This window comes from Sarcophilus harrisii, chromosome 1 (assembly GCF_902635505.1).
Source record: "Sarcophilus harrisii chromosome 1, mSarHar1.11, whole genome shotgun sequence".
Classification (NCBI taxonomy): Eukaryota; Metazoa; Chordata; class Mammalia; order Dasyuromorphia; family Dasyuridae; genus Sarcophilus; species Sarcophilus harrisii.
In genome coordinates, this window is record NC_045426.1 from 391,202,013 (window position 1) to 391,227,968 (window position 25,956).

Here is a 25,956-nt window from a genome sequence, read left to right on the forward strand (position 1 = left end):
AGGTGATAGCACCCTTGAGACTCATTGCTGATAATGAAAAACCATTTGTATTTTATAATCTTACTACCAGGACCCATCCAACAGAAATTTCTAAGCTTGACAGTTACCCTTATCCAAAGAGTGAATATGCTGATAACATATATGGATCTTGGTAGGATGTATAATGGTTTTCTCTAGATCCTTTCATCATTATTTCTCAAAGCACTGAATTTTTCATCTTTTCTCTGTGCACATTTTTTTGGGTTCTTTCAGCTACCACTGTTGCACTATTAACTTTTAAATTCCTTATTCCTAAATTCCCTTTACCAATGAAATCACAGGTCTAATTTGTATCCCTAATATTTTATTTGTAATGGCACAAACATTTTCATATCACTAAAAAAGTGACATCAACATTAATAATGATATTTTAGCCAAATCAATATGATTAGATAGCTCCATTTTTAAAAATCTGGGTTTTAATACTTTGCAGTACAGTGATTCAAAGCCATAGTGATAAATTCAATCTATTTCAATACTTTAGTTTAATGGTTACCAAAGTTGAAAAAGACATTTTGTAAAGCAATGCAGATAGATCTTAATGGACATTTTATGCTGTTGGCTGCATATACTAAATTATGATGCTTCTTTATCATTCACATCTATCAATTATGCAAAAGTTCTTGTTGAAATTTGACTAGCAAATATCTTCCCCAATGTCAATCATTTGATCCTATAAACTAATTGAAAGATATTTTAAAATATTTTTAATAAATAAGTTCTAAATCTTTTGACACTATCCATCTAAAAGAGGTTCAAGATTGTTTTCAAATTTTCATTAATATAGCGAAGAGTAATTATTCAGAATAAAAAATGTATACTACAGAAAAGTGAAAAAAAATGAAGCTTGAGGAAAAGTAATGAAACTTAGCAGTAAGAGATTATTAGTAAATTTAAGAAGTGAAGGATAAGGAAGTTGAGAACCTGTGAAATTGGAAGAATGGGAAGGGTGCTGATTCCTTTAGCAGAAATAGGAAAATTTAGAAGAGGGTTGATTTTGAAGGGAAAAATTATGTAAGGGGATCTGTAATGCTGATGTAATTCATCCATGTCTTCTTATCCAGTCAAGCATATTCTGTCCCATTAAATGTAAAAAGATAGGAGAAGTTGGTGAGGTTTTTAATTCACTAGGCAATCTGGCAGGGAAGAAGAATAAGTATAAGTGGATTTTGTCCCAAAAGGCACCTGCCATATTATGTGCCTCAATTGGTCCTGATCAAGTTATAATTAACCTAAAGATATAATACTCCACTGAAAGGGCCAAGCTGAGGATTTATACAACCAAGGAAGGTCAGATGTAGAAAGTATTATTTGTCAATAAGGGAGTTTTATAGTTGCATTGGAAACAACATTGTAATTGGTTTCTGGAAAGAGGTCTCTAGGATAGGACCAATATCCCCATACTCTGGTTATCCCTTAGGATTGTGATACCACTCGCTGGCTGGACCCCAGGCAGAGTTCCATTTGATAGACTATTGCTATAAAGCATAACTTTTTTGTTATGGTGCCCTATGGGAATCTGGTGAAACCTAATGTCTAAGAATCTTTTTCTAAATGCATAAAATAAAAGAAAATACATAGGATTATAAAGACAGCCAAATATATTGAAATAGAATTATCAAAATATTTTTAAAGGATGATATTAAGGCAGTACATTGAAATGGAAAGAAAATACATTTAAGAATCAGAAAAACAGAATTATAGTTAAGACTTTGCTTATTTGACTTTAGGCAAGTCCCTTAATTCTAAGTTTTAATTCCTTACCTGTAAAATAAGGCTAATGGATAGACTAGATGATCTTTAAAGTCTTGCCCAACTCCAAGCATTTTATTCTAACTCAAGAACACCAAAGCTAATAGTAAAAGTAAGAAAAACAAATCAACAACTACAGAGAGAAAGAAATGGCAAGAAATGGCAAGAATGGAAGAAGCAGAAAATAATGTATGGTAGTATTCCTGATCTTCTCATGAGGAAGCCAATTAATGCCTCTGTTTTGGAAGTATCAGCTACAATTATGACACAAGATCAACACTTTGAATTGTGAAGACCTGGACTTAAATTCTTACCTCTGACATTTATGTGTTCCAATGGGCAAAGTTTTTGAGTTCTTTCAGGTGGGGTTCTAGATTTGTTTCTTAAGGACCTTAAACTCAAATCACTCTGTCTTACATTGATTGACCAATAAAAGATACCAAGACAAGCCCAAATAGCCTCAGAGTGAATGTAAATAGCAATTGTTTCTGTTTTGGCCAGAAAACAAAAGAGTCTATCTCCTACAAATATATGTTTCTTGACTGGGAATAGGTGATTGCCTTAGTCCAGTGGTTCTCAAACTTTTGTTCTCGGTATCTTCATGTTATTAAAAAACTATCGAGGATCTGTTCAAAGAGTTTTTGTTCACATGGGTTATATTTATAGCTATTTACTATATTAGAAATAAAAAATAATTTTGAATTTGTAGACCCTCTGAAAGGGTTTCAGAGACCCCAATAATTTTTTGGACTACACTTTGAGGACCACTGTTTTAGTCAAATAAACCTATCAAAATTCTTAGCTTAAAAAGGTGAAGGTCTATTGCATCCAGGGCCATCTCCAGTCTTCTGGCTTTAGATCTGGTCACTAGACTCAGATGCTCCAGAGAAGAAAGTAAGGCTGATGACTTTGCCTAGTTCACCCTCACTTAAATCCAATTCCCTTGCAAATCATGGCATCACCTCCCTGGTGTCATATGCATCTTCAAGAACAAAAAACAAATAACAACCACCTTACAGATAAATATACACACAATCTTTTTGGTAGAATTGTTGTGAAGGCCAAATATGATAATATATGTAAAACAATTTGCAAACCTTCATGGCCTCTAGAAGTGCCAGTTATTACAAAAAATGTTCCTAACTACATACTTGGTGAAACTAATTTTTTTTCTAATTCCTGAGTAGTCAGGTAATTGAGGCAAACCCAGTAAAAATCTCCACATTTCTAGTTTGTATCATTTTTAAATCTATTAAAAGCTGAACATTTTTTTTCTAACCCTATCATTCCATCTTATCTATTCTTTCTTTCCCTTTGAGTTTTAGGTAATTTAGTCATCTACTTAGTAAAAAAAATTTTTTTAAATAAAAATAACAATATTTTAGGAACTTTTAAGGATAAGAGATCGTGGGCCTAATGACTTCCCATTTTCTCCAAGGAAGATCATAGGATCATTGATTGAGATGGAAGGAATCTTACAGTTCATCTAGTCCAAACCCTTTCATTTTATAAATGAGACAACTGAGGTTTAAAGAGTAATTGTCCCAATGCCAGACTGCCAAAAAGTGGGAGAGCTAGGTCAAACCCTAGTTGAAATATGTTTTCCACTGTACTTAGAAGTTAGGGTAGGGGAAAGGATTTAGCGGTCCTTTTTGGGATGCAAGAACTAAACCCAAAAATATCGGGGTTCTGCACACATTTTTCTAGGTATCAAAAGAATTTATAGGCTTAAAACATTTGTAAATTAAGAGGCAAAGATTTTATTATTATGCCATTGATGGTGGGCTGAAAATAATGGAAATGGGGGAAGGGAGAAGGGACTAATGGGAATTTTTATAGGAAAAGTGAATCAGGTGCTTTTCTTGATTTTAGAGGTAGCGTTGGAGTGGTTAGGTTAGCCATTTCACTGTTACTCATTAGCTCCAGGATATCACTGATGTGCTAATTACAGGTAGAGTTGGAAGTGGTTAGGTTAGGTAATTCCAGGCACCCCATTATAGTTGTCCATAAACTAAGAGAAAACAATCCAAAAGCAAAAAAAAAAAAAAAAAAATACTTCTAAAATAGACAACTTGGAACCTACTTAACTAAGGGCTATATTTCCAAAGTCATTATTTCCCAGACAAGATACCTGGATATCACATCAGTCAGTCCCATTTTTTAGATTCTCTAAAGAGGTTTGTTCAGTCATTTCAGTCCTGACCCTCTTTTGCTATTTTCCTGGCAGAGATACTGGAATAGATTGCCATTTCTTTCTCCAGCTCATTTGACAGATAAGGAAACTGAGACAAACAGGGTTAAATGATTTCCCCAGAATCACATAGTAAGTGTCTGAGGCTATATTTGAATTCAGGAGTATGGGTCTTCCTAATTCCAGGTCTAGTATTCTATCTACTGTGCCACTTAGCTGTTCTTCAAATGAAGGACTCCTGTCTTTAAAAACACAATTCTGAAGGTCTGACCTATTATAGTTATTTGGCTCTCTGACATCTGTCCACCTTCAAAGGAAGATCCTCTACAGCGAAGATATATTTTATACTTTTTGGTTTTTTTTCTTCAAAATACCACAATATTTTCACAGAGTAAGAACTCATAAAAAGCTACTTGCTTTTATTTTATTCAAGTTTAGAGCATCATCCTTTCATACTGGTATTTCTGAAATAATCTCAGAATATCTTAACCACCTTATGGGGATCAATGTGATTTTAAAAGCTTTAAAACATTAAATGAACATCTTATCAATTAATTTCAAATAAAAATTTTACTGGGTCTTCATAATCATTCAGCATTTACTACATATAGTAAATTAAATCAAAATATAAAAAATGATTTTAAAAAAAATTTCTTCCTGACATAAGTATCATTGGTGGACTTTTAAGTACATACATGTGCCTAAGTGTGTGAACTTAGAAACTTAAATATTTGTAACCAGCTACTCTGAGATTCTTTTGTCATAAAATATCTTAACAGTAGAGATTACATACACATGCTACAGTGTATGATTTACAAAGTTATTTCCTATCATATTTAAGATTTCATTGATTTTAGAAGAATTCAAGTGCTTCCTGAAATATTACAACAAATATTACTAATCTGGTAATTTTATCCATCCAAATTCTAACTGAGAACTGGAAACCATAAGCAAAACCAATATAAAAATATAAAAGTTAATACACAAATTTCACATGTATAAAAGTATTTGAGACACATACATTCACATAAATCTCAACTACTCTTTCTTTGCACATAATAATGACAAACTTGGAAATCTCAATTTCTAGCCCAAAGAAGATTAGAACTATCAGAAGATCTAATTAGTGAGGTGGAAGACATGCTCATAAGAAAAGTTGAGAATAAACAGTCTAAAAGTGAGGGAAGAGAAATAAAAATCATAAAATTAGAACCAAAATAAATAGCAGTTTGTAACCATATGCACTCAGGTAATTTGATATAAATATTGATAGTTCTAAGTCATTATGAAAATGACTCATTTTCCAAATATGAAAATTAGTTTCACTGCATATTGCTTGAAAGAGCTTAGAAGTATGTATGTAATCCATAAAGTAGTGTTTTCTTCTGCTTTAGCGCATATTTGTGATTTCATTGATGAAGAAAACTGAATATAATTATAAGAATACATGGAACAGTGGAAAGAGCCTTGGATTTGGGTTCAGGAAAACTGATTTCATATCTTCCACTTTGCATGCCATGTGCCTTTGGGCAAATCATTTGATCACTACATGTTGAAATTTTCTAATTTGTAAAATGAAGAGTTGGGACTAATTGACTTTTCCCAAGGAAAATTATGAACATATGAACATATGAATCTAGGAGTATGAGCACTAGGAAGATGAGATCAAGTAATGCTTCTGTAAAGATTTTCTTGAGAAAGTCACTTAACTTCTCAGTGCCCTACACAACTACACTATGAATTGGAGAGAAAGTACTGACTAATATTACCAAGAGAACTTTTCCTCATCTGAGAAAGCCAATGAAGCCATCCGTCCAGTCTCTGATTCCATATGACAGCACAGAGGTTTAGAGGTGGCTGTGACAATGGTGGAAGCATATTTGGGAGGTTTCATCCCAGAAATAGTAAGCATCCCTGTTTCTTTGGCATTTTTTAGGATCAATGATAAATTCAAACAAAAATCTTTGAACTTTATGAGACAACAATATTTATATTTACAACTGATCTTTGTCTAAGAATTTGGATGTATTCTAGCTCTGTCATCTCATAAATAAAGTTATCTTAAACACTGTAGTCTCAATACTGAGGACATTTCACTTTTATTAACTTTAAAATTTTAGCGTGTTTTCATGTTCATTACTATTTTGCATAAAAAGATTAAGAAAAAGCTTCATTCTCAAAAATGGTTTTAAATGTGTTGACATTCTATAAGAGGTGAAACCTAATTTTGCCCTAGAACATAAATCACATCTCTACTTATTCCTGAAAAATCAGAAGCTCCCCCATACATAAATTAGATGTAAAACGCAGAGGAAGGCAAGAGTCAATTAACTAGTAAGCCAACCCCTATGGATTCCAGTGTCTACCCACAGTCATTCATTTATCTAATGTTCCATGTCCCTAGTTTTATAAGTTTTACTATTCCTAAACTTATAAACAGACTTCTAACTTGTGATTTCTAAAGTATTTTATAATTTTTGTCTTCATAATCTATAGTGAAATAATCTTTCAACATTTTGTTTCAAAACACTTTTTTGCTATTCTGGTATTTCAACTTAACATCTCTCTATTCTATTAATATTATGACTCCCTCTGAACAGATCTATATGGTGTTAATTATATAGGAGAAATTTTGTATATTGATCTGAGAAGTCTACAATGATATGGGTGAGCATCTAATTCCTACAATCTAAAATGAATAAAGAACTACTAAGAAGAAATGAAGGAAAAGATCCCATCAAGGAAATGTATGATTAAAAAGGAAACAAATTGATTATGCAGCAAAAAGAGAAAAACAATTAGATGGCCTATGTGCAGATATATGAATATCAGAAAAAAGCAAGGAAAACCAGTACCAGGTTTTGTGGATGCCCTCTGGCAAATTTATGGGGGAAATGACTGAATGAGTACCTACTATGTTCTTCATGGATTAGGGTCTTACAGGATCAGCAGACATGGATGGATTTTAAATGCATCACTGGAGAGAACATCCACATGGATAAAATCATAAATACATTTGAACATTGAATACCTGATTTTCACCAATGCATAATGTTCATCCTTAGGCTAAAAATAAAATTGTCATTGCCCTTTAAAAACATATTCTAGCAGGTTTCTGAGAAGATGGCAGAGTAGATCAGAAAATTCCAAGCTTTCCAGATTTTCCCCATAATCAAAACAAAATTATTCCTCAGGGTGAACACAGACCACAGAAAAACAAACAATACTTGGGGCAGAACAGAAATCCTCCTGGTACAACTGGAGAAGTCCAAAGAAAAACCCCCCAGACCAGCATTTAACCAGTATGAAGAATAAACACCTCCTCCAGACTAGTTCTGCTGAAACAGCAACAGGAGCCTTGGGGCCAGCTGGATTTGGATGTAGCCTCACCCCAAACTATAGGAACTTTCACCTCCTGGACTAAGCTAAATTGGGGACTCAGTCCAAGAAATCTGGGGGAACTTCCCCTGTGCTGCTGAGATGCAGCCCTGGGCCAGAAGTAACCAGCATATTTGGTGAGTGCAGAGGCAGTATTGCAGGGGATGCTGCTGGCTGTTGGCACTTGCAGAATGATGGGGCTTTTGGTTTTGGGTTCTAGGTCAGAGGGGAGAGATGAAGTAAAGCCAGAAGCACTATTCCTGATCTCCCACCCACCTCCACCCCAAAGATTAGAGGTGCTAATACTATTAGTTCTCATTTTTAAAAAATGAACAGGCAAAGAAGAACCCAACCATAGAATCTTACTATGAGCATAGGGAACACTGGAATCCATCTGCAGAGGAAGACATTGAAGTAAAAAAGCCTCTTCTACCTCAAAAAGTAATATTGGTTAATTGCCCAAAAGAATTTGTTCAAGAATTCAAAAAAGACGTTAAAAATCAAAAGAGAGAGACTAAGAAACATTTTTTAAAAATCCAAGAAAAAACAAGATTATGAAATAAAAAATTAACCAACTAGAAAAATAATTCAGAGCCTTAAAAAAAGAAAATAATTCTTTGAAAATCTGAATTGGGAAAAAGAAAGCCAATGAATCTATGAGACCAAGAAATAACAAAATAGAAAGAAGAAAAAAATAGAAAAGAATATAAAACATCTTATAAGGAAAACAACAGATCTGGAGAACAAATCGAGAAGAGAAAAACATAATAACTAGACTACCTGAAAGTTGTGATAGAAGAAGGAGGAGGAGGAGGAGGAGGAAGAGGAGGAGGAGAATCTTGACACTATAATACAAGAAGTAATTAAAAGAAAATTGTTCTGGAATGATAGAACATGAAGGGAAAATAGAAATAGAAAAAAATCCACTGATTGCTACTTCAGAGAGGTCCTACAAGGAAATACATAGGAATGTTATTGCTAAATTTCAAAAACCCCAGATCAAAGAGAAAATTTTTAAAAAATCAAATATGCTGGAGCTACAATTAGATTTTTACGGAATTTATCAGTGGTTATCATAAAAGACCAAACATCCCAGAATAATGTGTATTGACAATCTAAAGAGTTAGGGTTGCAGCCAAAATTATCCTATCTAGCAAACTAATCATAATATTGATTGAAAAAAATGGACATTCAGGACTTTGTCTCAGTCAAACCTGAACTCAATAGAAAATTTGACATATAAGAGTTAACATGAAAGATTAATTTCAAGAAACTCAACAAGGACAAATTCCTTATGGTTTGATTGGTTTGTGTTTTTTACATGGAAGTGTAAACTTTTAAGACTGACATCAGTAATAGGGTAGTTCAAAAGAAAGATTGGGGCAGAACCGAGTATGATCTGACTTAAAAAACAAAACTATCTAGGAAAAGGTAACAATAGTAATTATGCTATATATTATATGCCTTCTTGGCATGGGACAAGGTATGCACATTAATGGGAAAAGGATAAAGAGCAAAAGGATGACATAGGATAAGGTAAGGTATAGAAGGGTGGAGTGGGTTAAGATATGTAGATTAATGGGAATGGGATAAAGAAAAATGGGAAGGATGTGAGGAAGATAAAGGAGAAGGATCCATGGCAGGGGTAGGGGGGATATCAAGGCAAGTTAAGGAGTTGAATTGAAGTAAAAAAGTTAGCAGATAGAGGAAATAAGAGATCTACATAAACATAATGACAAGAATAAAGAATAGAATTTATTAGAAAAAAATAAGTAGGACTAGTTATTTTTCCTCTCAAAATCTCAAAGTCAAGCTTAAAAGATTCAATTGAGAAAGGTCTACACTATATGTCATCCATATTACTATTGTTTTAGATGTATGTCTATATATGTGTAACTGCATATATGTATCTAGGTATGTACATGTATACCCGGGCTTACCTCCAACCTGCCTGGGGGTACAGGGAGAAAGAAAAAATAAAGTAAAAAGTATTCAGCAGAGAACAATAGAATAATCTATGAGGAAGCAAAGAAAAAATGAATTTATGAATACAATCATTTCTATTATTATAAAGACTTACTTAAAATGGAAATTTCTTATTTCATTTTGAATCCTCACTAATGTTATTCTGGGCACATAGCAATGTTTTATTTTCTTTTGGTTTTTCTTTGTTCATTTTGGGTTTTTTTTCTTATTTTATATTAGTTTTAAATAAATATTGTTTTAAAAAGAAAAGAAATATTCTAATTGGAAATATAAAATATACACAGGTATAATTAAAGTGGGATATTATGAGAAGGCAAAGGAAATACCTGATGAAGTTGTATAAGAATTTTAGGAAAGATTAAACCAACCAGACTGATAGTGCCTCTCACCTCTGGGCTATAGCATATCCCACATTTCTAACTACTTGGATAAATCGTTCTATCTAGATGTCTTATTGGTACTCTAAATCAAGATTTCTACAGCCAAATTTATTGTCTCCCTCTGCCCCCATAATCTTCCTCTGATTCCTTCTCCAAAAGCAAAGCTAGATCTTCTTCCTTATTTCTACTTATGCTAATAACAAGAATGACTGTTCTCCCAGTCCTTAAGGCTTACTATTTTAGAGTAACCATTGAATGGGAAGTAGTCACTTTCTTTTCTTCTCCAGTATTATCACCCTAGTGTAAACTTTATAAATTCTTAATAATCCTCTCTCCCTTCAGAATCTCCTTCAACAATCATTTGATGTTTGGGGTCATATATTTTTTTCCTAAAGTAATGCTTTTAGCTTGTCACTTCTTATCTCAACATCATTGATATTTTCCCATTGCCTGCCTCATGTATAAATTCCTCATTTTAATGCCTTGAGGAACTTCCATTTTCTATTTGTTGCAACCTACTTTTAGGTTATTTTCCTCCTACTCTTCTAATATGTACTTTGCTAAACTAAACATATGCTATTCTCTAAACTTGTCTCATGATTTAATGCTTATTTTTCCTTACTTTTTTTCCTTTGTGTTGAACTGACATTCTCTTCCCACATCTATGCTCATGAAAATTCTATTCATCCCTCAAGGTTTAACTCATATAGCACCTATTACAGAAAGCTTCCTTAATGGCCTTATGCAGATCTCACCTTCCAAACTCATAATGTATCTAATTGCAGCATTTTACCGGGCCGTAATGCTATACGGTTATTTATATCCATATAAAATCATAGACCTAGACCCGCCAGCAGCCTTAAAAGTCATCTAGGTCAAATTCTGTATTTTGCAAATGAAGCAACAAGCCCAAGGATGTTAAGTGACTAGCTCAAGATCATACAGGGAGTTTACTTCAGAGGCAGGATATGGACTCAACTGCTTCCATTCCAAAGCTAATGTTCTTCCTACTGTAGCACATAGTTACCCATGTAATGATAACTTAATTTTCATTTTCAATAAATATGTTGTCCATATTATATGAGGTCCACTATGCTAAGTGGTAGGAGCCTCATGGCTCTGCTCATACCTCTTCAAAAATTTTCTTTATATTTATGTTATAAAGCATTACATATACATGAGGTCTACTCCAATAAGATGTATTTCTTAAAAGTAGGAAGTGTTTCACTTTTTTTTCTTTCAGAATGTATAACACTAGCATAATATCTGATATACAGTAAGCAATTAATAAATTATTCTTCATTGAAAAAAATTAGATTGGGGACAATGTTCCTGTGAAACATAATCTAATTGATGATTATGACATAAATAATGAAAGCTCCAAAAAGTAAACTAACAGTCTCTAAAAGAAAATAATTCAGCTAAGCTTTTTCCTCTTTTCTAATTTCTTATCTAGAGATGCAACTGTAGTTTCCCAGTCTTTTAGAGATTATTCATTAATTTATTCTGTTGGATAATAGGGCCAAAAGGTGATCATTTATAATAATAAGAGGGATGTTGAGAGAATCGGTATTTTGGCTCAACTTGATATGATTTTGAATATCACTATAGACAAAAAGATTCGATAGACTAAAAAAAAAGAATGACATTAAAAGATATAAAACTAACAAGAGCATAGTATGAAAACAGTTCTCAATTCTTGGCATGCTATAAAGTATTATCTAAAACTAGAGTGGCACAAGACTGCTTTATAGAGTAGGTCATAAACATATGGATTTCATTATCCTAAAATGTTAGACAGGCCAAAAATATGATATTAGATATAAAATGGATTTTTAGAAGAGGATACAGATGGTCATGGTATGTCTTTAACATCAAAATCAATCAAGGATCTTTGAAAATTGTCTACTATATATAAGGGAGACAACATCCACATTCTTCTATAAAATATATCTTAGTTCTATTGTCAGAGGCAGAATTCTGAACTGAATGAATTGGTCTGGTCTAAAACCATACTCATCATGTTTTCATACTAGTGATATTTTTCCTAACAACAATATTGTCCCAGTTCTTTTCAATCCCTGTTTAACCAGCTTTTTCTTGCTTTGCTTTACATCCTTGTCTCAGTGACTGATCATCTGGCTCCTACTCATGTTTCAGACAACTTCACCTTTGCCTCACCCTGCTCTGAACCTTTATTTTTTAGATATTGAGATTGGCTCCCTTCAAACTTCTCTCTCCTCAGCCCTGTCTGAATGTTGATCTCTTGGTTATTGATCCAATTCATGCAGGAACTTATTGTTTACCTCTGCCTTTCCCCAACCCCACCATCCAATCAGTTAATCCCAGTGTCAATAGGAGAAGTTTAGAACCTCATTATTGTTCTCTTGTAGTCCTTCCACTACCCTCCCCAGATCACCTGATTTTATCTGCATCAAGATAATGCCAACAGGACTATGTCCCTTCTAGGCACCATACAAACCAAGCTGAACAAACCTGCTTCCTTCTTACTAATGGTATATAAGACAAAGTAGGTCTTGTTATAATGCACCCAAACCACATTTGTTTTAGTCTGGTGGTTATTACACTGTAACTGAATCAGCCAATTTCATAAGATCCAGATGTGAACTGTCAAAGCAAACATATTTGTTATAGCCATATAAACAGAAAGGGGACAAAGAAATTGTCTTGGATTTTTAGAAGAAACAATCTTCTGATCATTCCAAAGCGTTGATTGAGAAGTCCCTAACTCCAACGTCATTTCTTGAATAAAAATGAAGGAAAATAGTATGATTGGAATCAGAAGATACGTGTTCAAGGATTAGCTTGGCCACTTATTGTGGCATTTGTAAAATGGAGATAATAATACCTAATTTTTAATTCATTCAGGTTGTTATGAGCTCAAATGAGGTAATATGTAAAATCATTTTAAAGTACTGTACAAATGTAATGTATCCTTATGCTAGTTTTCTTTTTCTTTTCTAACTTCAAGTCATCTAGTAAATATTATGGGTTTAATTACTATACAGTCTGCTACTGTTATGATATAGTCTCACTGTAAGCAACACATGTAGGAAGGAAGGACAGATGACTTACCATTTTTGTGCACTCCTGCAACATGGTAAACTTAGTATCACAGAATTCCTATTACCTAATGGGCCCAGGTACATTCCAAGAGATTTACCTCTCCTTTGGTCTTATTAAAAGTTTTTCATTCTTTTACCAATTATGTTGAAAGCAGCCAATTCTTTGATTTCATGTATGAGATAAAAATGTTGCGAAGAAAAATTGTATTAGAAAGAATTAAAAGAAAAATCCTAGAATGACTATTAGTCCAGAAGATAACATGTAAATATACAAAGTCACTTAAGATCCTGACCGTGGAGACATCTCTGACAATGATTTCATAACTTGGAAGTTCATTGCTTTGTAGCTATTCTCTGTTATTTGAAAGAGGAAAGAAGAGGTTGCTCTGCATCTCTTTTTTCTCCTTTCTCCTCTGCCATTCCTTCTAGTTCCACTACAGCACAATCAATCCAGCCTATCACTTTTTCAGATGATTCTACCTCTGTTGTGCCTAATGAGGAAAAATAAAGCTTTCAAATCTTTCTCTTTCCCTCTCTCCCCCCCCACTCTCTCTCTCTCTCTTGTTCTCCCTTACCCTCTTGTTTATGTTCTGCTTTTCTTTCCCTTCTTTCCTCCTTCCCTCTTTCTTTCTCCTACCATTCATTTTTTTATTCTAATTGTCACTACTCTCTCCCTCAGGAAAATAACCTTAAAACCAACTTCTCATTTCTTAATCTTTAATTACCAACCCATCCATTATGCCCATTTCTGAGAGAAAATACATTTTATTTTTCTCAAATAACTCAATGGGAAAAGGATAAGAGAGTATTTCCTACATCCCACTATTTCTGATATCATTCTTGAAGCTAAATACCCATCATATCTATAAACAAGGGAAAAGTGACTGAACAAGAGATAGAAAGGACCACAGGAGGTAAAAGGGATAATTTTAATTATGTGAAATTAAAAAGGGTTTACACAAACAAAACCAATGCAATCAAAATCATAAAGAAAGCGGGAAACTAGGGGGCTCTCTGAGAAAGGTGATATTTCTGAAATATAAAGAGAATTGCTTTAAATTTATAAAAATAAAACCATTCCCCAGTTGGGAAGTGGTCAGAGGATATGAATAGGCAGTTTTCAGAAAATAATCAAAGTTATCAATAGCATATGAAAAAAAAATTACAACAATTTGTTATTCAGCAAATTTCTTTCAGTTGTATCTGACTCTTTGAAACCCCATTTGGACTTTTTTGGTTTTTTGTTATTGTTATTGTTGTTTCTGGCAAAGATACTGGAGTGTTTTGCAATTTCCTTTTTTAGTTCATTTTACACATTAGGAAACTGAAGCAAATAGGATTAAGTAATTTGCCCAAAGTCACATAGCTAGTAAGTTTCTGACAGTAGTAAGATAACTCTTCCTGACTCCAGACCTAGCACTTTATTCAAAATGCTACCTAGTTTTGCCAAGGTACTACTTCATGCCCATTATATTAACTAAGATGACAGTAAACAAAACCAAAAAATGATAGAGAAGATGTCAGAAAATAGGTATACTAAAGCAATGTTTGGGGGAGCTGTGTACTACTTCAACCATTATGGATAGCAGTTGAAACTATGCCCAAAGGGCTCTAAAACTATGCATATCTTTTGATCCAATAATATCACTATTGGGTCTATACTCTAAGAAAATTATTTTTAAAAGGAAAAGGACTCATGTACAATAATATTTAGAGCACCTCTTTTTGTTTGTGGCAAAGAACTGAAAACTGAGATATCCAAATTATGGTTTATGATTGTGATGAAATAACATTAATCTGTAAGAAATGGTGAAAAGAATGATCTAAGAAAACTACAGGAAGACAATGTGAACTGATGCAGTGAATTAAGCAGAAACATAGTAATAACAATATTGCTATAATGATAGTACTATGAAAGACAGCATTTCAGATCAAAATAATGATCCACCACAACTCCAAAGGACTAATGATGTAAAATACTATCTACCTCCAGACAGAGAACTGAAGGATATTGAAGTATATTTATTCCTTTATCTTATTTTTTCTTTAATATAGCTAATTCAAAAATATGTATTTCATGGCTTCATGTGTATAATTTTGTGCATCCCTTGGTGGGTGTGTATATATAGAAACACATATATATGTACATATTTCTTGCCTTCTCAATGGCTAAGGAAGAATGTAGAGGGAGAAAGACTTTAGAACTGAATTTTTTAAATTAAAATAATTTTTAAGAATGAATATAGTCTTCCTTTCAAAGAAGGGATAAAAAAGAAAATTAGGTTTAAAGGGAAAAAAATTATAGACGTTTCCATAATTTTTGACTAAACAGGCCACCTCCCTGCTAGATGTATGTCTCAAAGAATGTAGAAAAAGACGACAAAGCTACCTAAATAGAATAATCAAAACCAAAAGATCAAAAATATGCACATGACTATTATAATAAAATGAAAACATTTTAAAATCCTAAATTCTGTGTAATTATTATAGCTAAGAATTAATCTTAGAAAAGCAGAGAAAATATATCTCCTTTCCTTCTTTACAGAAATGTGAAGCTATTGGTCTGTGCTTTTAAACTCTCTTGATGTGATGGATTTTTAATATTAATCATTTAATTTTTCTTTTCTATTAACATTTTCAAAAAATGTTTTGCATAGGGGATGTTTCAGTGGACAGGAAAGTGGGATAAGATGCAAAACTAATATCATAGAAATAATTTTTAAATGAAAGGGACAAAAAAAGGAGAAGAAAAATATAAAAATTATTTGAAGAGTGAAAACTCATGATTTTAAAGAATAATTATAAACAGTATCTTCTTATTCAATTCAAGAAATATAGTCTTAAATGAATACCATATACAGCAAGTACATTAATGAGAATTTCATTCTCCTAAACTAGTATATTGCACCATTTGAAAAGGTTTGCTATATTCCCAGAGAATAATTACCCTTGAGTTTATTGTCTGTGTTTTGTATGGTTTGTAATTATGATTTTACTATTATTACTGGTAATAATCAGATCACTCTTTAAAGAGAGTAAAAGTTCCCAGGCACTGTGTTAAATACTTGTTTTGCTGCTTATAATTCTGGGAGGCAAAATGCTATTATTATTCCTACTTTACAGTGAAGGAAACTGAGAAAAGTAAAAGTAGCTAATTGCCTTGCTCACATATGCTAAGAAGTGTTTGAGACTAGATTTAAACTCAGTATTCCTGACCCTCAGCTCAGCAATGTATCTATTATGCAACTTAGTTACCTAGGGGTATGTCTTTCTAAAGATACATTTCTAAAAGATGTCTTGTATTCAGACACATTAGATACAATATGCAAATACTCATTTAATTTCCTGGTGGAGATATACTAGCATGGAAATTCCTTCTATCTACTTATAAAACATCTGCATTAATATTGGCATCAATAAATTGCTAATTAATAACTATTAATAAATAGTTTATTAACGCCATTGTCCATAATTAACATTTTCTAATAAGCATCCACTCTATTAATGTAAATATATTTTTTCCTCCTTGTGTTGATATTCAAAAACTGGAAAGTCTTTATGGCATTTTCTTACTCTTTTTCATATCTTAAGATTATAACATTGGTTCTGATTTATTCTACTCTGTTGAAAGACCTTGAGAACAAGACCTTAAGCTGAAAATATTCTATACTTAAAAGAGAAAGATAAAGGACCTGGAAGGCTACTTTTGCAAGAAAAAAATCCTCCAGACCTTGGCCACATTCTAAAACCAGCTTGTCCTTTTGTGTCATTGTTAGCATCTTAATAGAATTTTCATCAAGTTATAATTTGAATACACTGGGTTTCAGTTTCTTATGTGGTCATTTTTTTTTCTTTGTTATAAGAAACAACATAAAGGGAAACTTGGAGAATAAGGCAAACATTAGCTACAACACTGAGCTCTCTTTTTTTTTCTGAAGTCATGATGCAAAAATAAAACAAATATTTCAATATTTTTCGTTATCTTATTAATCAAAAAGTGAAATTTGTTTATGATACCAAACCAAAAGAAAAATTCTTTGCCTAATGCCTTTTTCTTTATATGTCTATGCTGAAACATGTTTTGTTATCCTTGCAGATACAAAAGACTATATATTAGAACAAACTAGAATGAAAATAAAAGAATATGCCATCTTTTTCATTAATAATAACAGACTAGAAAGCAATTATGGTAGCACTCAACTTGTTTGCAAGGCAGGTTCATAGCAGCCTAATCATCAGATACTCATAAACTCAGAAGCCCATAAGGACTTTGAGTCCCAAATAACTATAACAAAGCCTGGACACCAAAGCAATCTCTGTCTAAACAATTGTATATAGGATAAAATAACATATGAGAAACACAACAAGTGAAAATACCATAAAGTCATGACTGATGTTACAGAGGGAAAACAGAGGAAACAATTATATGAAATTACATCAGTCTTTGATACATTTTACAGAGGAAGAATTTATGTACCTTAATTTTTCCTGCCATAATAAAATATATCAAAAGTATCGTAGTTGGCTTTAAAGAAATGTAGTATGGTAGATAGTATAAGTATGAGCAAAAATTCTTAAGTTCTGTCCCACGAAGAGACTACATTTAGCATACTATATCCTCAACTAAAATTCTCCTGATGCCACATCATGGGAAGAACAAGTTTTGACAAGTCCTACCAAACTAGAAAGGTTTTGAATATTAGACTATATGTCCAACAATCAGACTAGTTAAATTCAAATAATTTTACTACTACATAGGCCATAGGAAAATGGAGGGAGGGAATATGGTTTTCATTTGTAACAATTTGGGTATCATTTGTAACAATTACATTGTTACTCTATTTAGTAACAACTCTACTAAGTAACAACTCCATCTTAGTAAATTATATTTAGTAGTATGCTAGTTATAATTTATAGCTACTGTTATTGTAATAAGTAAAAGTAGCATACCACTGTAGAAATAAATATAAGTAGCTATACTATAAGAAATCATAGTAGTATATTTATGTAATTATGTTATAGATAATTTGCATTCTGGATTGGTTGAAAGATTATCTACTTTGATAAAATGATGAACCTTTTCAATAGTTTCTATTAAAGAAAGAAGGAAATGTATGCTATATTTTAGAATTATTTCCATCCAAAACAGTGAAATTCAAATATTAGGCCTATAGAACTTGATGTCCTATAATATTTTTAAAATCAGTATGTTCCAAAATGAACTCATTATCTTTCCCCCAAAACCATCCTCTCTTGCTAACTTCCCTATTGCTGTTGAGGACATCATCCTCCTAGTCATTCAAACTAGAAACTTAGGTGATAAGCTCAACTCTTCACTCTCTCACTCCCCTGTATTCAAGAAGTTGCTAAATTCTGTCATTTCTATCTTCATGATATTTCTTTCTGTGTAGCTACCTTCTTCTCTTTTGACACTACACCAGTCCTAATTCAAATCCTCATCACCTTATGGTTGCACTATAGTAATAGTCTGGTAATTGGTCTTCTTCCCTCAGATTTCTCACCACTCCAATTCTTTCTTCACTCAGCTGTCATTTTCATCTTCCTAAAGCAGATATCTAACCATATCATATACCTGCAATTCGGTGAACTCCAGTGATTCCTCATTACATCCAGAATAAATGTAAAAAAGTTCTTTTTAGCTTTAGAACTCTTTAATAACCTGTCCACTTCCTACTATTCCATTTTTCTTATACCTTACATCTCTATATGCACTCTGTGATCCAATGGCATAGGCCTCCTTGATGCTTTTCTCATATGATATTCCATCCTGAGCATTTTCCCTGGCTTCCACTGGCTTGCAATGGAAATGTTACATTTTATTTTGTTTTTCTCCCAGTTTTTTTTTCCAAATTTATTTTATTTGAAGAAACAAAATAAGCAAAAAACAAAAAACAAACAAACAAAAAAAAAAAACAGAAAAGCAACACAAAACAAAAGAGAACATTATCATGTGCCCAGGAGAACAGGAAGGATTCAAAATATATAACAACAAATACTATTTTAAGAAAATGCATATAAATATGTGTGTCTGTAAGTAGACGAAATTATATTCATGAGTGTCCATCTTTTCTTGACTTCCTTGTAAATTGTTCTTTTGTCCTCTGCTGCACACCTTATTAAGTCTATTTTTTTCCTCCTCTTTCATTCCCCCATCCCCAAGTAGGCTATAGTTAACAAAATATTTATTTATATATGCATGTGTAGATATATACATACATATACATACACACATATCTCCCCTTCATTCCCCCACCACCCCTAAGGAAGCTATAATTAAGAAAATATTTATTTATGCATATGTAGATATATACATACATACACAGACTTGCATACACACATCCCACATACAATGCCTTTCCTATCTCTGCTGACTCTTTCATTAAATTCTACTCCATAATTTAGCTTACTATTATTCAATCTTCCCCTCACCCAGGGACCCCTCCCTTATCTTCCTTCCTCATTCTTTGCTTCCCCATCTACCTATCCCTTTCCTCATATGTTTTTAATAGATTTTGGAGGATGCTATATCCTTCTTAGTATATATGTAGTGTTGCCTGTTGAATCCATTCCTAATATGAGTAGGTTTTCAGAACTGTAAGTCCTCCTCCCCACAATGCCTCTGTGCCTATTCTTCCTCTGCACCTCATATGTATAGCATGATTATTATTTTTACCTTTATTCTGCCAATATTTCTTTTGAGCTTCCCCTATTATTGATGTAAATCTTAAACATAAAGTATATATTTCCCATGTAGAAAAAAAAATATCCATGTTTAAACAGTTTGTCCATATTGAATTCCTTAAAATTATTCTTTGATATTGGCTCTTATATGTTAAATTTTCTGTTAAGTTCAGTTTTGGTTGATAGAAAGTCCTGAAAATCTGCAAGTTTATTGAATGTATTTTTTCCTTATTGAAAATTATAGATAATTTTGCTGGATGATATTTTTGGCTGCAAGCCTAGTTCTTTTGCTTGTCTATAGATAGGATTTCAAGATCTGTGATGTTTTGTTGTAGCTGCTGCTAAGTCTTGTCCAATTCTAATCGTAACTTCTGTATATTTGAATTGGTTTTTTTTTCGTCTCTTGCAAAATTTTCTCTTTGATATGGTTTCAAAATTTGGCAATTGTATCCCTATGTGAACACAAAGGATGTTTTTGAGGTGGTGATAGGTGTATTTTTTTTTTCTTTTTCTACTTTCCCCTCATGTTCGATCATTCCAGGACAATTTTTAGAATTATTTCCAACGTTTATTGAGTCAAGGTTTTCTTTTTGGTCACAACTCTCTGGCAGTCCAATTATTCTTATATTTTCTCTTCTTGATCTGTTCTCCAATATTGATATAATTTCTCCAATAGATTGGTTGATCTATTTTTTTTTCTTCTGAGGTGTTTCACTTTTTGTTCTATTTTCTCATTTTTAAAATAATCTGTTTTGTTATTTTTAGTCTTTCATAGCTTCAGTAGCTTCCTCTTGACCAACTCTAATTTTCAAAGAGTTATTTTCATCTTTGAGACACTGTATCTCCTTTTTTAATTGGTTAACTTTTTTTTCATAATCTTGTTTTTCTTGGATAGCTTTATTTTTCCTTTAGTTTTTCTTCAATGTTTCTCATTTGATTGTTGAATTCTTTTTTTTAATTTCTTCTATAAATTCTCTTTTGGCAGGGAGCCATTTTACATGACTATTTGGGATAGAAGCTTTGTTTTTACTAAAGTGTTCTCTTCTGAAGATGAACCTCAGACTTCCCTGTTTCCATAATATGTTTGAATAGTGTAGTATTTCAGACAATTTTCAGATGATGAAATTGAAATTATTTCCACTCATATGAAAGAGTGTTCTAAATCACTATTGATCAGAGAAATGCAAATTAAGAACTCTGAGATACCACTACACACCTGTCAGATTGGCTAAGATGACAGGAAAAAATAATGATGACTGTTGGAGTGGTTGTGGGAAAACTGGGACACTGATGCATTGTTGATGGCATTGTGAACAAATCCAACCATTCTGGAGAGCGATTTGGAATTATGTTCAAAAAGTTATCAAACTATGCATATCCTTTGACCAGCAATGCTACTACTGGGCTTATGCCCCAAAGAGATATTAAAGAAGGGAAAGGGACCTGTATGTGCCAAAATGTTTATGGCAGGTCTCTTTGTCATGGCTAGAAACTGGAAAATGAATGGATGCCCATCAATTGGAGAATGGTTGGGTAAATTGTAGTATATGAATGTTATGGAATATTATTGTTCTGTAAGAAATGACCAGCAGGATGAATACAGAGAGGCTTGGAGAGACTTACGTGAACTGATGCTGAGTGAAATGAGCAGAACCAGGAGATCATTATACACTTCAACAACAATACTGTATGAGGATGTATTCTGATGGAAATGGATATCTTCGACAAAGAGAAGATCTAATTCAGTTCCAAATGATCAATGATGGACAGAATCAGCTACACCCAGTGAAGGACCACTAGGAAATGAGTGTAAACTGTTTGCATTTTTGTTTTTCTTCCCAGATTATTTTTACCTTCTGAATACAATTCTTCCTGTGCAACAAGAGAACTGTTCAGTTCTGCACACATATATTGTATCTAGAATATACTATAACATATTTAACATGTATAAGACTGCTTACCATCTAGAGGAGGGAGTGAAGGGAAGGAAGGGAAAAATCGGAACAGAAGTAAGTGCAAGGGATAATGTTGTAAAAAATTACCCATGTATATTACTGTCAAGAAAAAGTTATAATTTTTTTAAAGTGTGGTTCTTTCTTCTTTGATGACTTATTTTTTAAATAAGAGGTATTAGTGGAATTACCTCTAATCATGGGATGGGGGGATGTTATGTTACTTTAGGATAGAGAAAATATGGGGAGATTTTTGGGGGAAGGGAAATAGATAACTAAAATGTTAAATTCAATATTTGGAATTTACTAATCATTTAATAATGGGAGCATTAAAAGATTAATTGATGAATTAAGAATCACAAAGCTAGAAGCAGGACTTGAATCCAGAATTTCCTGACTCTGATACATATTTCTAAATATGATAGCTTGCAATCTCTAAATTAATCATTTGATAATAAAATATTAACAATATTTCAAATAGCTCTTACCTATTTGCACATATATGCTGTAATTATTAGTATAATCCTAAGAGGTTTTACAGAGTAAACAAAGACTGAGAGGTCGAATGGCTTACCTAGTGTCTTACATACATATATATATATATATATATATATATATATATATATACACATGTATATATGTGTGTGTATATATATATATATATACACACACATACACACATACATACATATATGCATATATTTATATAATTAATATTTGAGACAATATTCAAACTTAGGTCTTCCAATTTCAAAACTAATATGTAGCTTGTGAATTAGGAGCCATGATTATAATGTTACTGAGAATAGAGAGAATTGGGAAATACAATAGAGTTGAGAGAAATGTTTAGTTGTAGGCAGGAGTTTGTTAAATGGAATTATATTCCAAATATATCCCTGAATCTCTACACAATTTTATGGAGATATACTTCAGCTCTTTATAGAGAAACTTGGGATCACAAATAATGGAAAGCTAACAATATTCTCTCTTGGAAGAAGATAGCAGTATTTAGTAACTTTTGAAAATCCATCTAGGGATCTTGTCTACTCTGAGCATTATTCAGCAACATGATGTAATGGAAGTAATTCTAGCCAGGAAGTTCTTATTCCAGCTCTTAGAATGGTGTGACTTTGCACACAAAAGCTTAACTGCTACAGCTTTCATTTCTGCCTAACCAAGATAACCAGGTTGGACTAATATTTCCTGCTTTTTTAAGAGTCAGAATCTGTAATTTTCATTCTCATTCCAGTTTCCTGAAATCTCTCAAATATTGACTCATTTAAAGTAAAGAGAAATTATGTGAAAAACTGACAATGAATATTCAATTTGGAGAATAGTTCATTTATCCAATATTGACTTTTCAAAACTAAAGGGTTGTGTTTTATCAATGATGGGGGTTCTATTTTTATTGATATGCAAATTAAAATCCCTTCTTTCCTTATTAGGTAGCTTTTATGAGCTACTGTAGACCATCTGTTACTTTGCTTGTATATGTATATGCACATGTCTATAATCTATGCATACATAGTTCTATAGAGTTATCAGGTAGAAAATAAATTATGTGTCTATCAACTTTCTGGTGATGAGCATTTCTCTAATGTCAATTCCAAAATATAGCACAGTGATTAATTATGTTTTCTTCTTTCTTTCAGTCAGGTTTGATAAGAACCCAGGAAGCAGATTACTTCTTGAAACCACTTCCTCCAGATCTAGCCCTTAAACTGAACTATTCAGCACCTGATGGACAACACTCCCATGTACTTTACAAAAGATCCATAGGAGCCCAGCCTCACAGTGATAATGAAATCATGATGATTGAGAGGAAAAGAGAGCAGGAAAAGCACAACAGATTATACCAAGAAAACCAGCATCTCCACCATGGATTTAACCTCAAGCACCCACAAAAGCAGCACTTCTGTGGAAGGCGCAAGAAATGTATGTAAGGGCAATTTTTGGTTTTATTTCATTATTTTTTTTTTAGAGAGAACATATTGTTATAGTGGAGAGAGAGCTCACTAAATTCCAGGAAGTCCTGAGTTCCAGTGTTGCCTCAGACACACATTGACTGTGTCACCCCTAGGCAACTCAATTAACCCTTTTAGTGCTCCGTGGCATCTCTCTAAGACTACAAATTGAAAAGATGAAAACTGACAATTCTTGACAAGAATAGTTATGGAGTAAGTGTGAAGAGTTGAACATTTCTCTTAGGTTATGAGTCTGAGCAACTGGGAAGATGCTGTTGACTTCCACAAGTAAGAGAAGTAGAAAAGGAAGAAATGTTTAGAAATAAAGACAATAAGTTATTTTTTGGACATCTTTTTTATAAGATGCCTATTGAACATCCACGTTGAGATTTCTGAAAGATTAGCAGAAGAGATATTGAGGCAAGATAGAAAGATGTGAGAATCATCAGCAATGAAATAGTAATTAAAATCACACCAGCTAATCAGATCAGTGAAGTTGTTTGGAGAAAAGAAATAAGAGGGCTCAAGGAGTAAGACCATTATATCATGTGAGACAGCAATTAAAGAAGAGATCACAGCAGAAGACATATAAGTGATATGAAATGAGAAAGAAGGAAGAAGAATAAGAAGCTCATTTTTTCCCATAAAATATGAGGCAAAAATCTCAATTGAGAGAAGGGAAGAGAGAGAGCTACAGGAGATTTAAGGAGGGATGAAAAAAGTTTGGAAGAGCTACTATGGAGACGAGAATAGCAAATTGATAAGGCAAGTATAGAAAGATTGCAAAGAAGCAATAAGGGCCTAGTTGTGATTATGTAACATAAATCTGGTGTCAGTTCACTCAAAATGATTATGATTTTCTCCACTTTCATTCAGCAGCATATGAGTAGGAAGAAGCAAAAATAGAGAATGATGCGTGTGATTCAAGGTTGAATCTAGATAAGAGATAATATTCAAAATAATAAAGGAGTTAAATACAATTTCCTTTTGGGTTTAACTGTTTTTTTTATTTTAGATATTTGAAAATCCTATTTTCTCTATTGTCGAGATTTGCATTAACCCTCTAAACAATTACATCAGGAAGATAATGTCTTTATGCTAGAACTATAGAACTTATCTTCTTTTTTAATTTAAAACTTCTTGGTATATGAATCAATAAAGAAACAAGCAGCTATATCATTATAATAATTTACAGATAGTAGAAATATAAATTGTATACTAGAAAAGATCAGTCAACAAATTCATGATAAAAAATGTGTAATTCTATTTGAAAAGATAAAGCTTAGCAATTATTAAGTTATTAATCATATGCATCAGCACATGAAAATGATGAGTAAGCCTTTGACTTTGATATAACTTTCAAAAAACTTGAAATATAAAATGCACAGAATACAAATATATTCATTTCATTCAAATATATTTTCATTTACTCTAGAATATCAGCATCCTAAGCCACTGATGTTGCACTTTTCAATATAGAGTAAAATTTATGAATAGGCTACCATATCACCCTGTTGGTTTATTTTGTGGTTACTATCCATTAATACACTCAAAAAAAATTTTTTTTTTTGTTGAGTCAATTAGGGTTAAGTGATTTGCCCAGGGTCACACAGCTAGGAAGTATTAAGTGTCTAAGGTCAGATTTGAACTCAGAGTTGGTATTCCATCCACTGTGCCTTTTAGCTACCCCTTAAGAATTTTTTTAAATGAACTACTGAATAGCTAGGTTTCACTCATCCTTAATTGTGAAATTATTTCTCTAAAAACAATTGTAAGACTTTTCATTTATCCTACTAAATTTTGCTTGTAATAAATTTAGTCCAATGATTTTATTTTCTTCCTTTCTTTATCTTGGGAAAAGCTTGGTTTTAAAAAAATTTAATTCGGTTTTAATTTTTGGAAATAGGTATAAAAAATAAAAGGCCCTTTTTTCTTTTTCCTTTTTAATTAGTTTTTTTTAAAAATTTTTTTGTTAATTTAATTTTTATTTTGTGAAATAATTTTAGTTAAACTTTGAAAATTTTTTTTTAAATTAAATAATTACCCTAATTTTTTATAATTTTCTAAAATTTTTTGATCTTTTTAAAAGGGTTAATTTATTTTAACAATTTAAATTTAAAGCAATTTTTTAAATAAAATTCTTACCAAAAATTGGACTTTGGGTTTGTTAACCAAAAAATTTAATAGTTTTGGAACCCAATTTTATCCTTTTTTTCTTGAATGGTTTTTCCCTTTTTAATTTTTTGGTTTTGGGGAAACCTTATTTATTTTTTTTTAATTTTTTGGTTTTCCCTTTTATTACCAAAATTTTTTTTTTTTTTTAGTTTAAATTTTCTGGGATGAAATAATGTTAATATTTAATTTATTTTTATTTAATTCTTTAAACCCTCCTTTGATTTTTAAATTTTTAAGCTGCTTTTTTTTTTTAATTTTCTTAAAAATTTGACTTTTTTTAATATTCCCAAATTTTTTATTTTAAATATTTTAATTTGATTTTCTTTTTTTTTTTGGTTTGTTGATTAAAAA

At 32.2% G+C, this 25,956-nt stretch overlaps 1 protein-coding gene across 1 annotated transcript in view; it reads left to right on the forward strand.

Annotated features, from left to right (window-relative positions):
• The window catches only part of ADAMTS16 (ADAM metallopeptidase with thrombospondin type 1 motif 16), a 232,380-nt gene that overhangs the window by 37,958 nt on the left and 168,466 nt on the right, over positions 1 to 25,956 (forward strand). Inside the window, exon 4 of the mRNA XM_031946108.1 lies at positions 23,119 to 23,401. Coding sequence (XP_031801968.1) covers positions 23,119 to 23,401 — 283 coding nt within the window. The remainder of the gene's footprint in view (positions 1 to 23,118; positions 23,402 to 25,956) is intronic.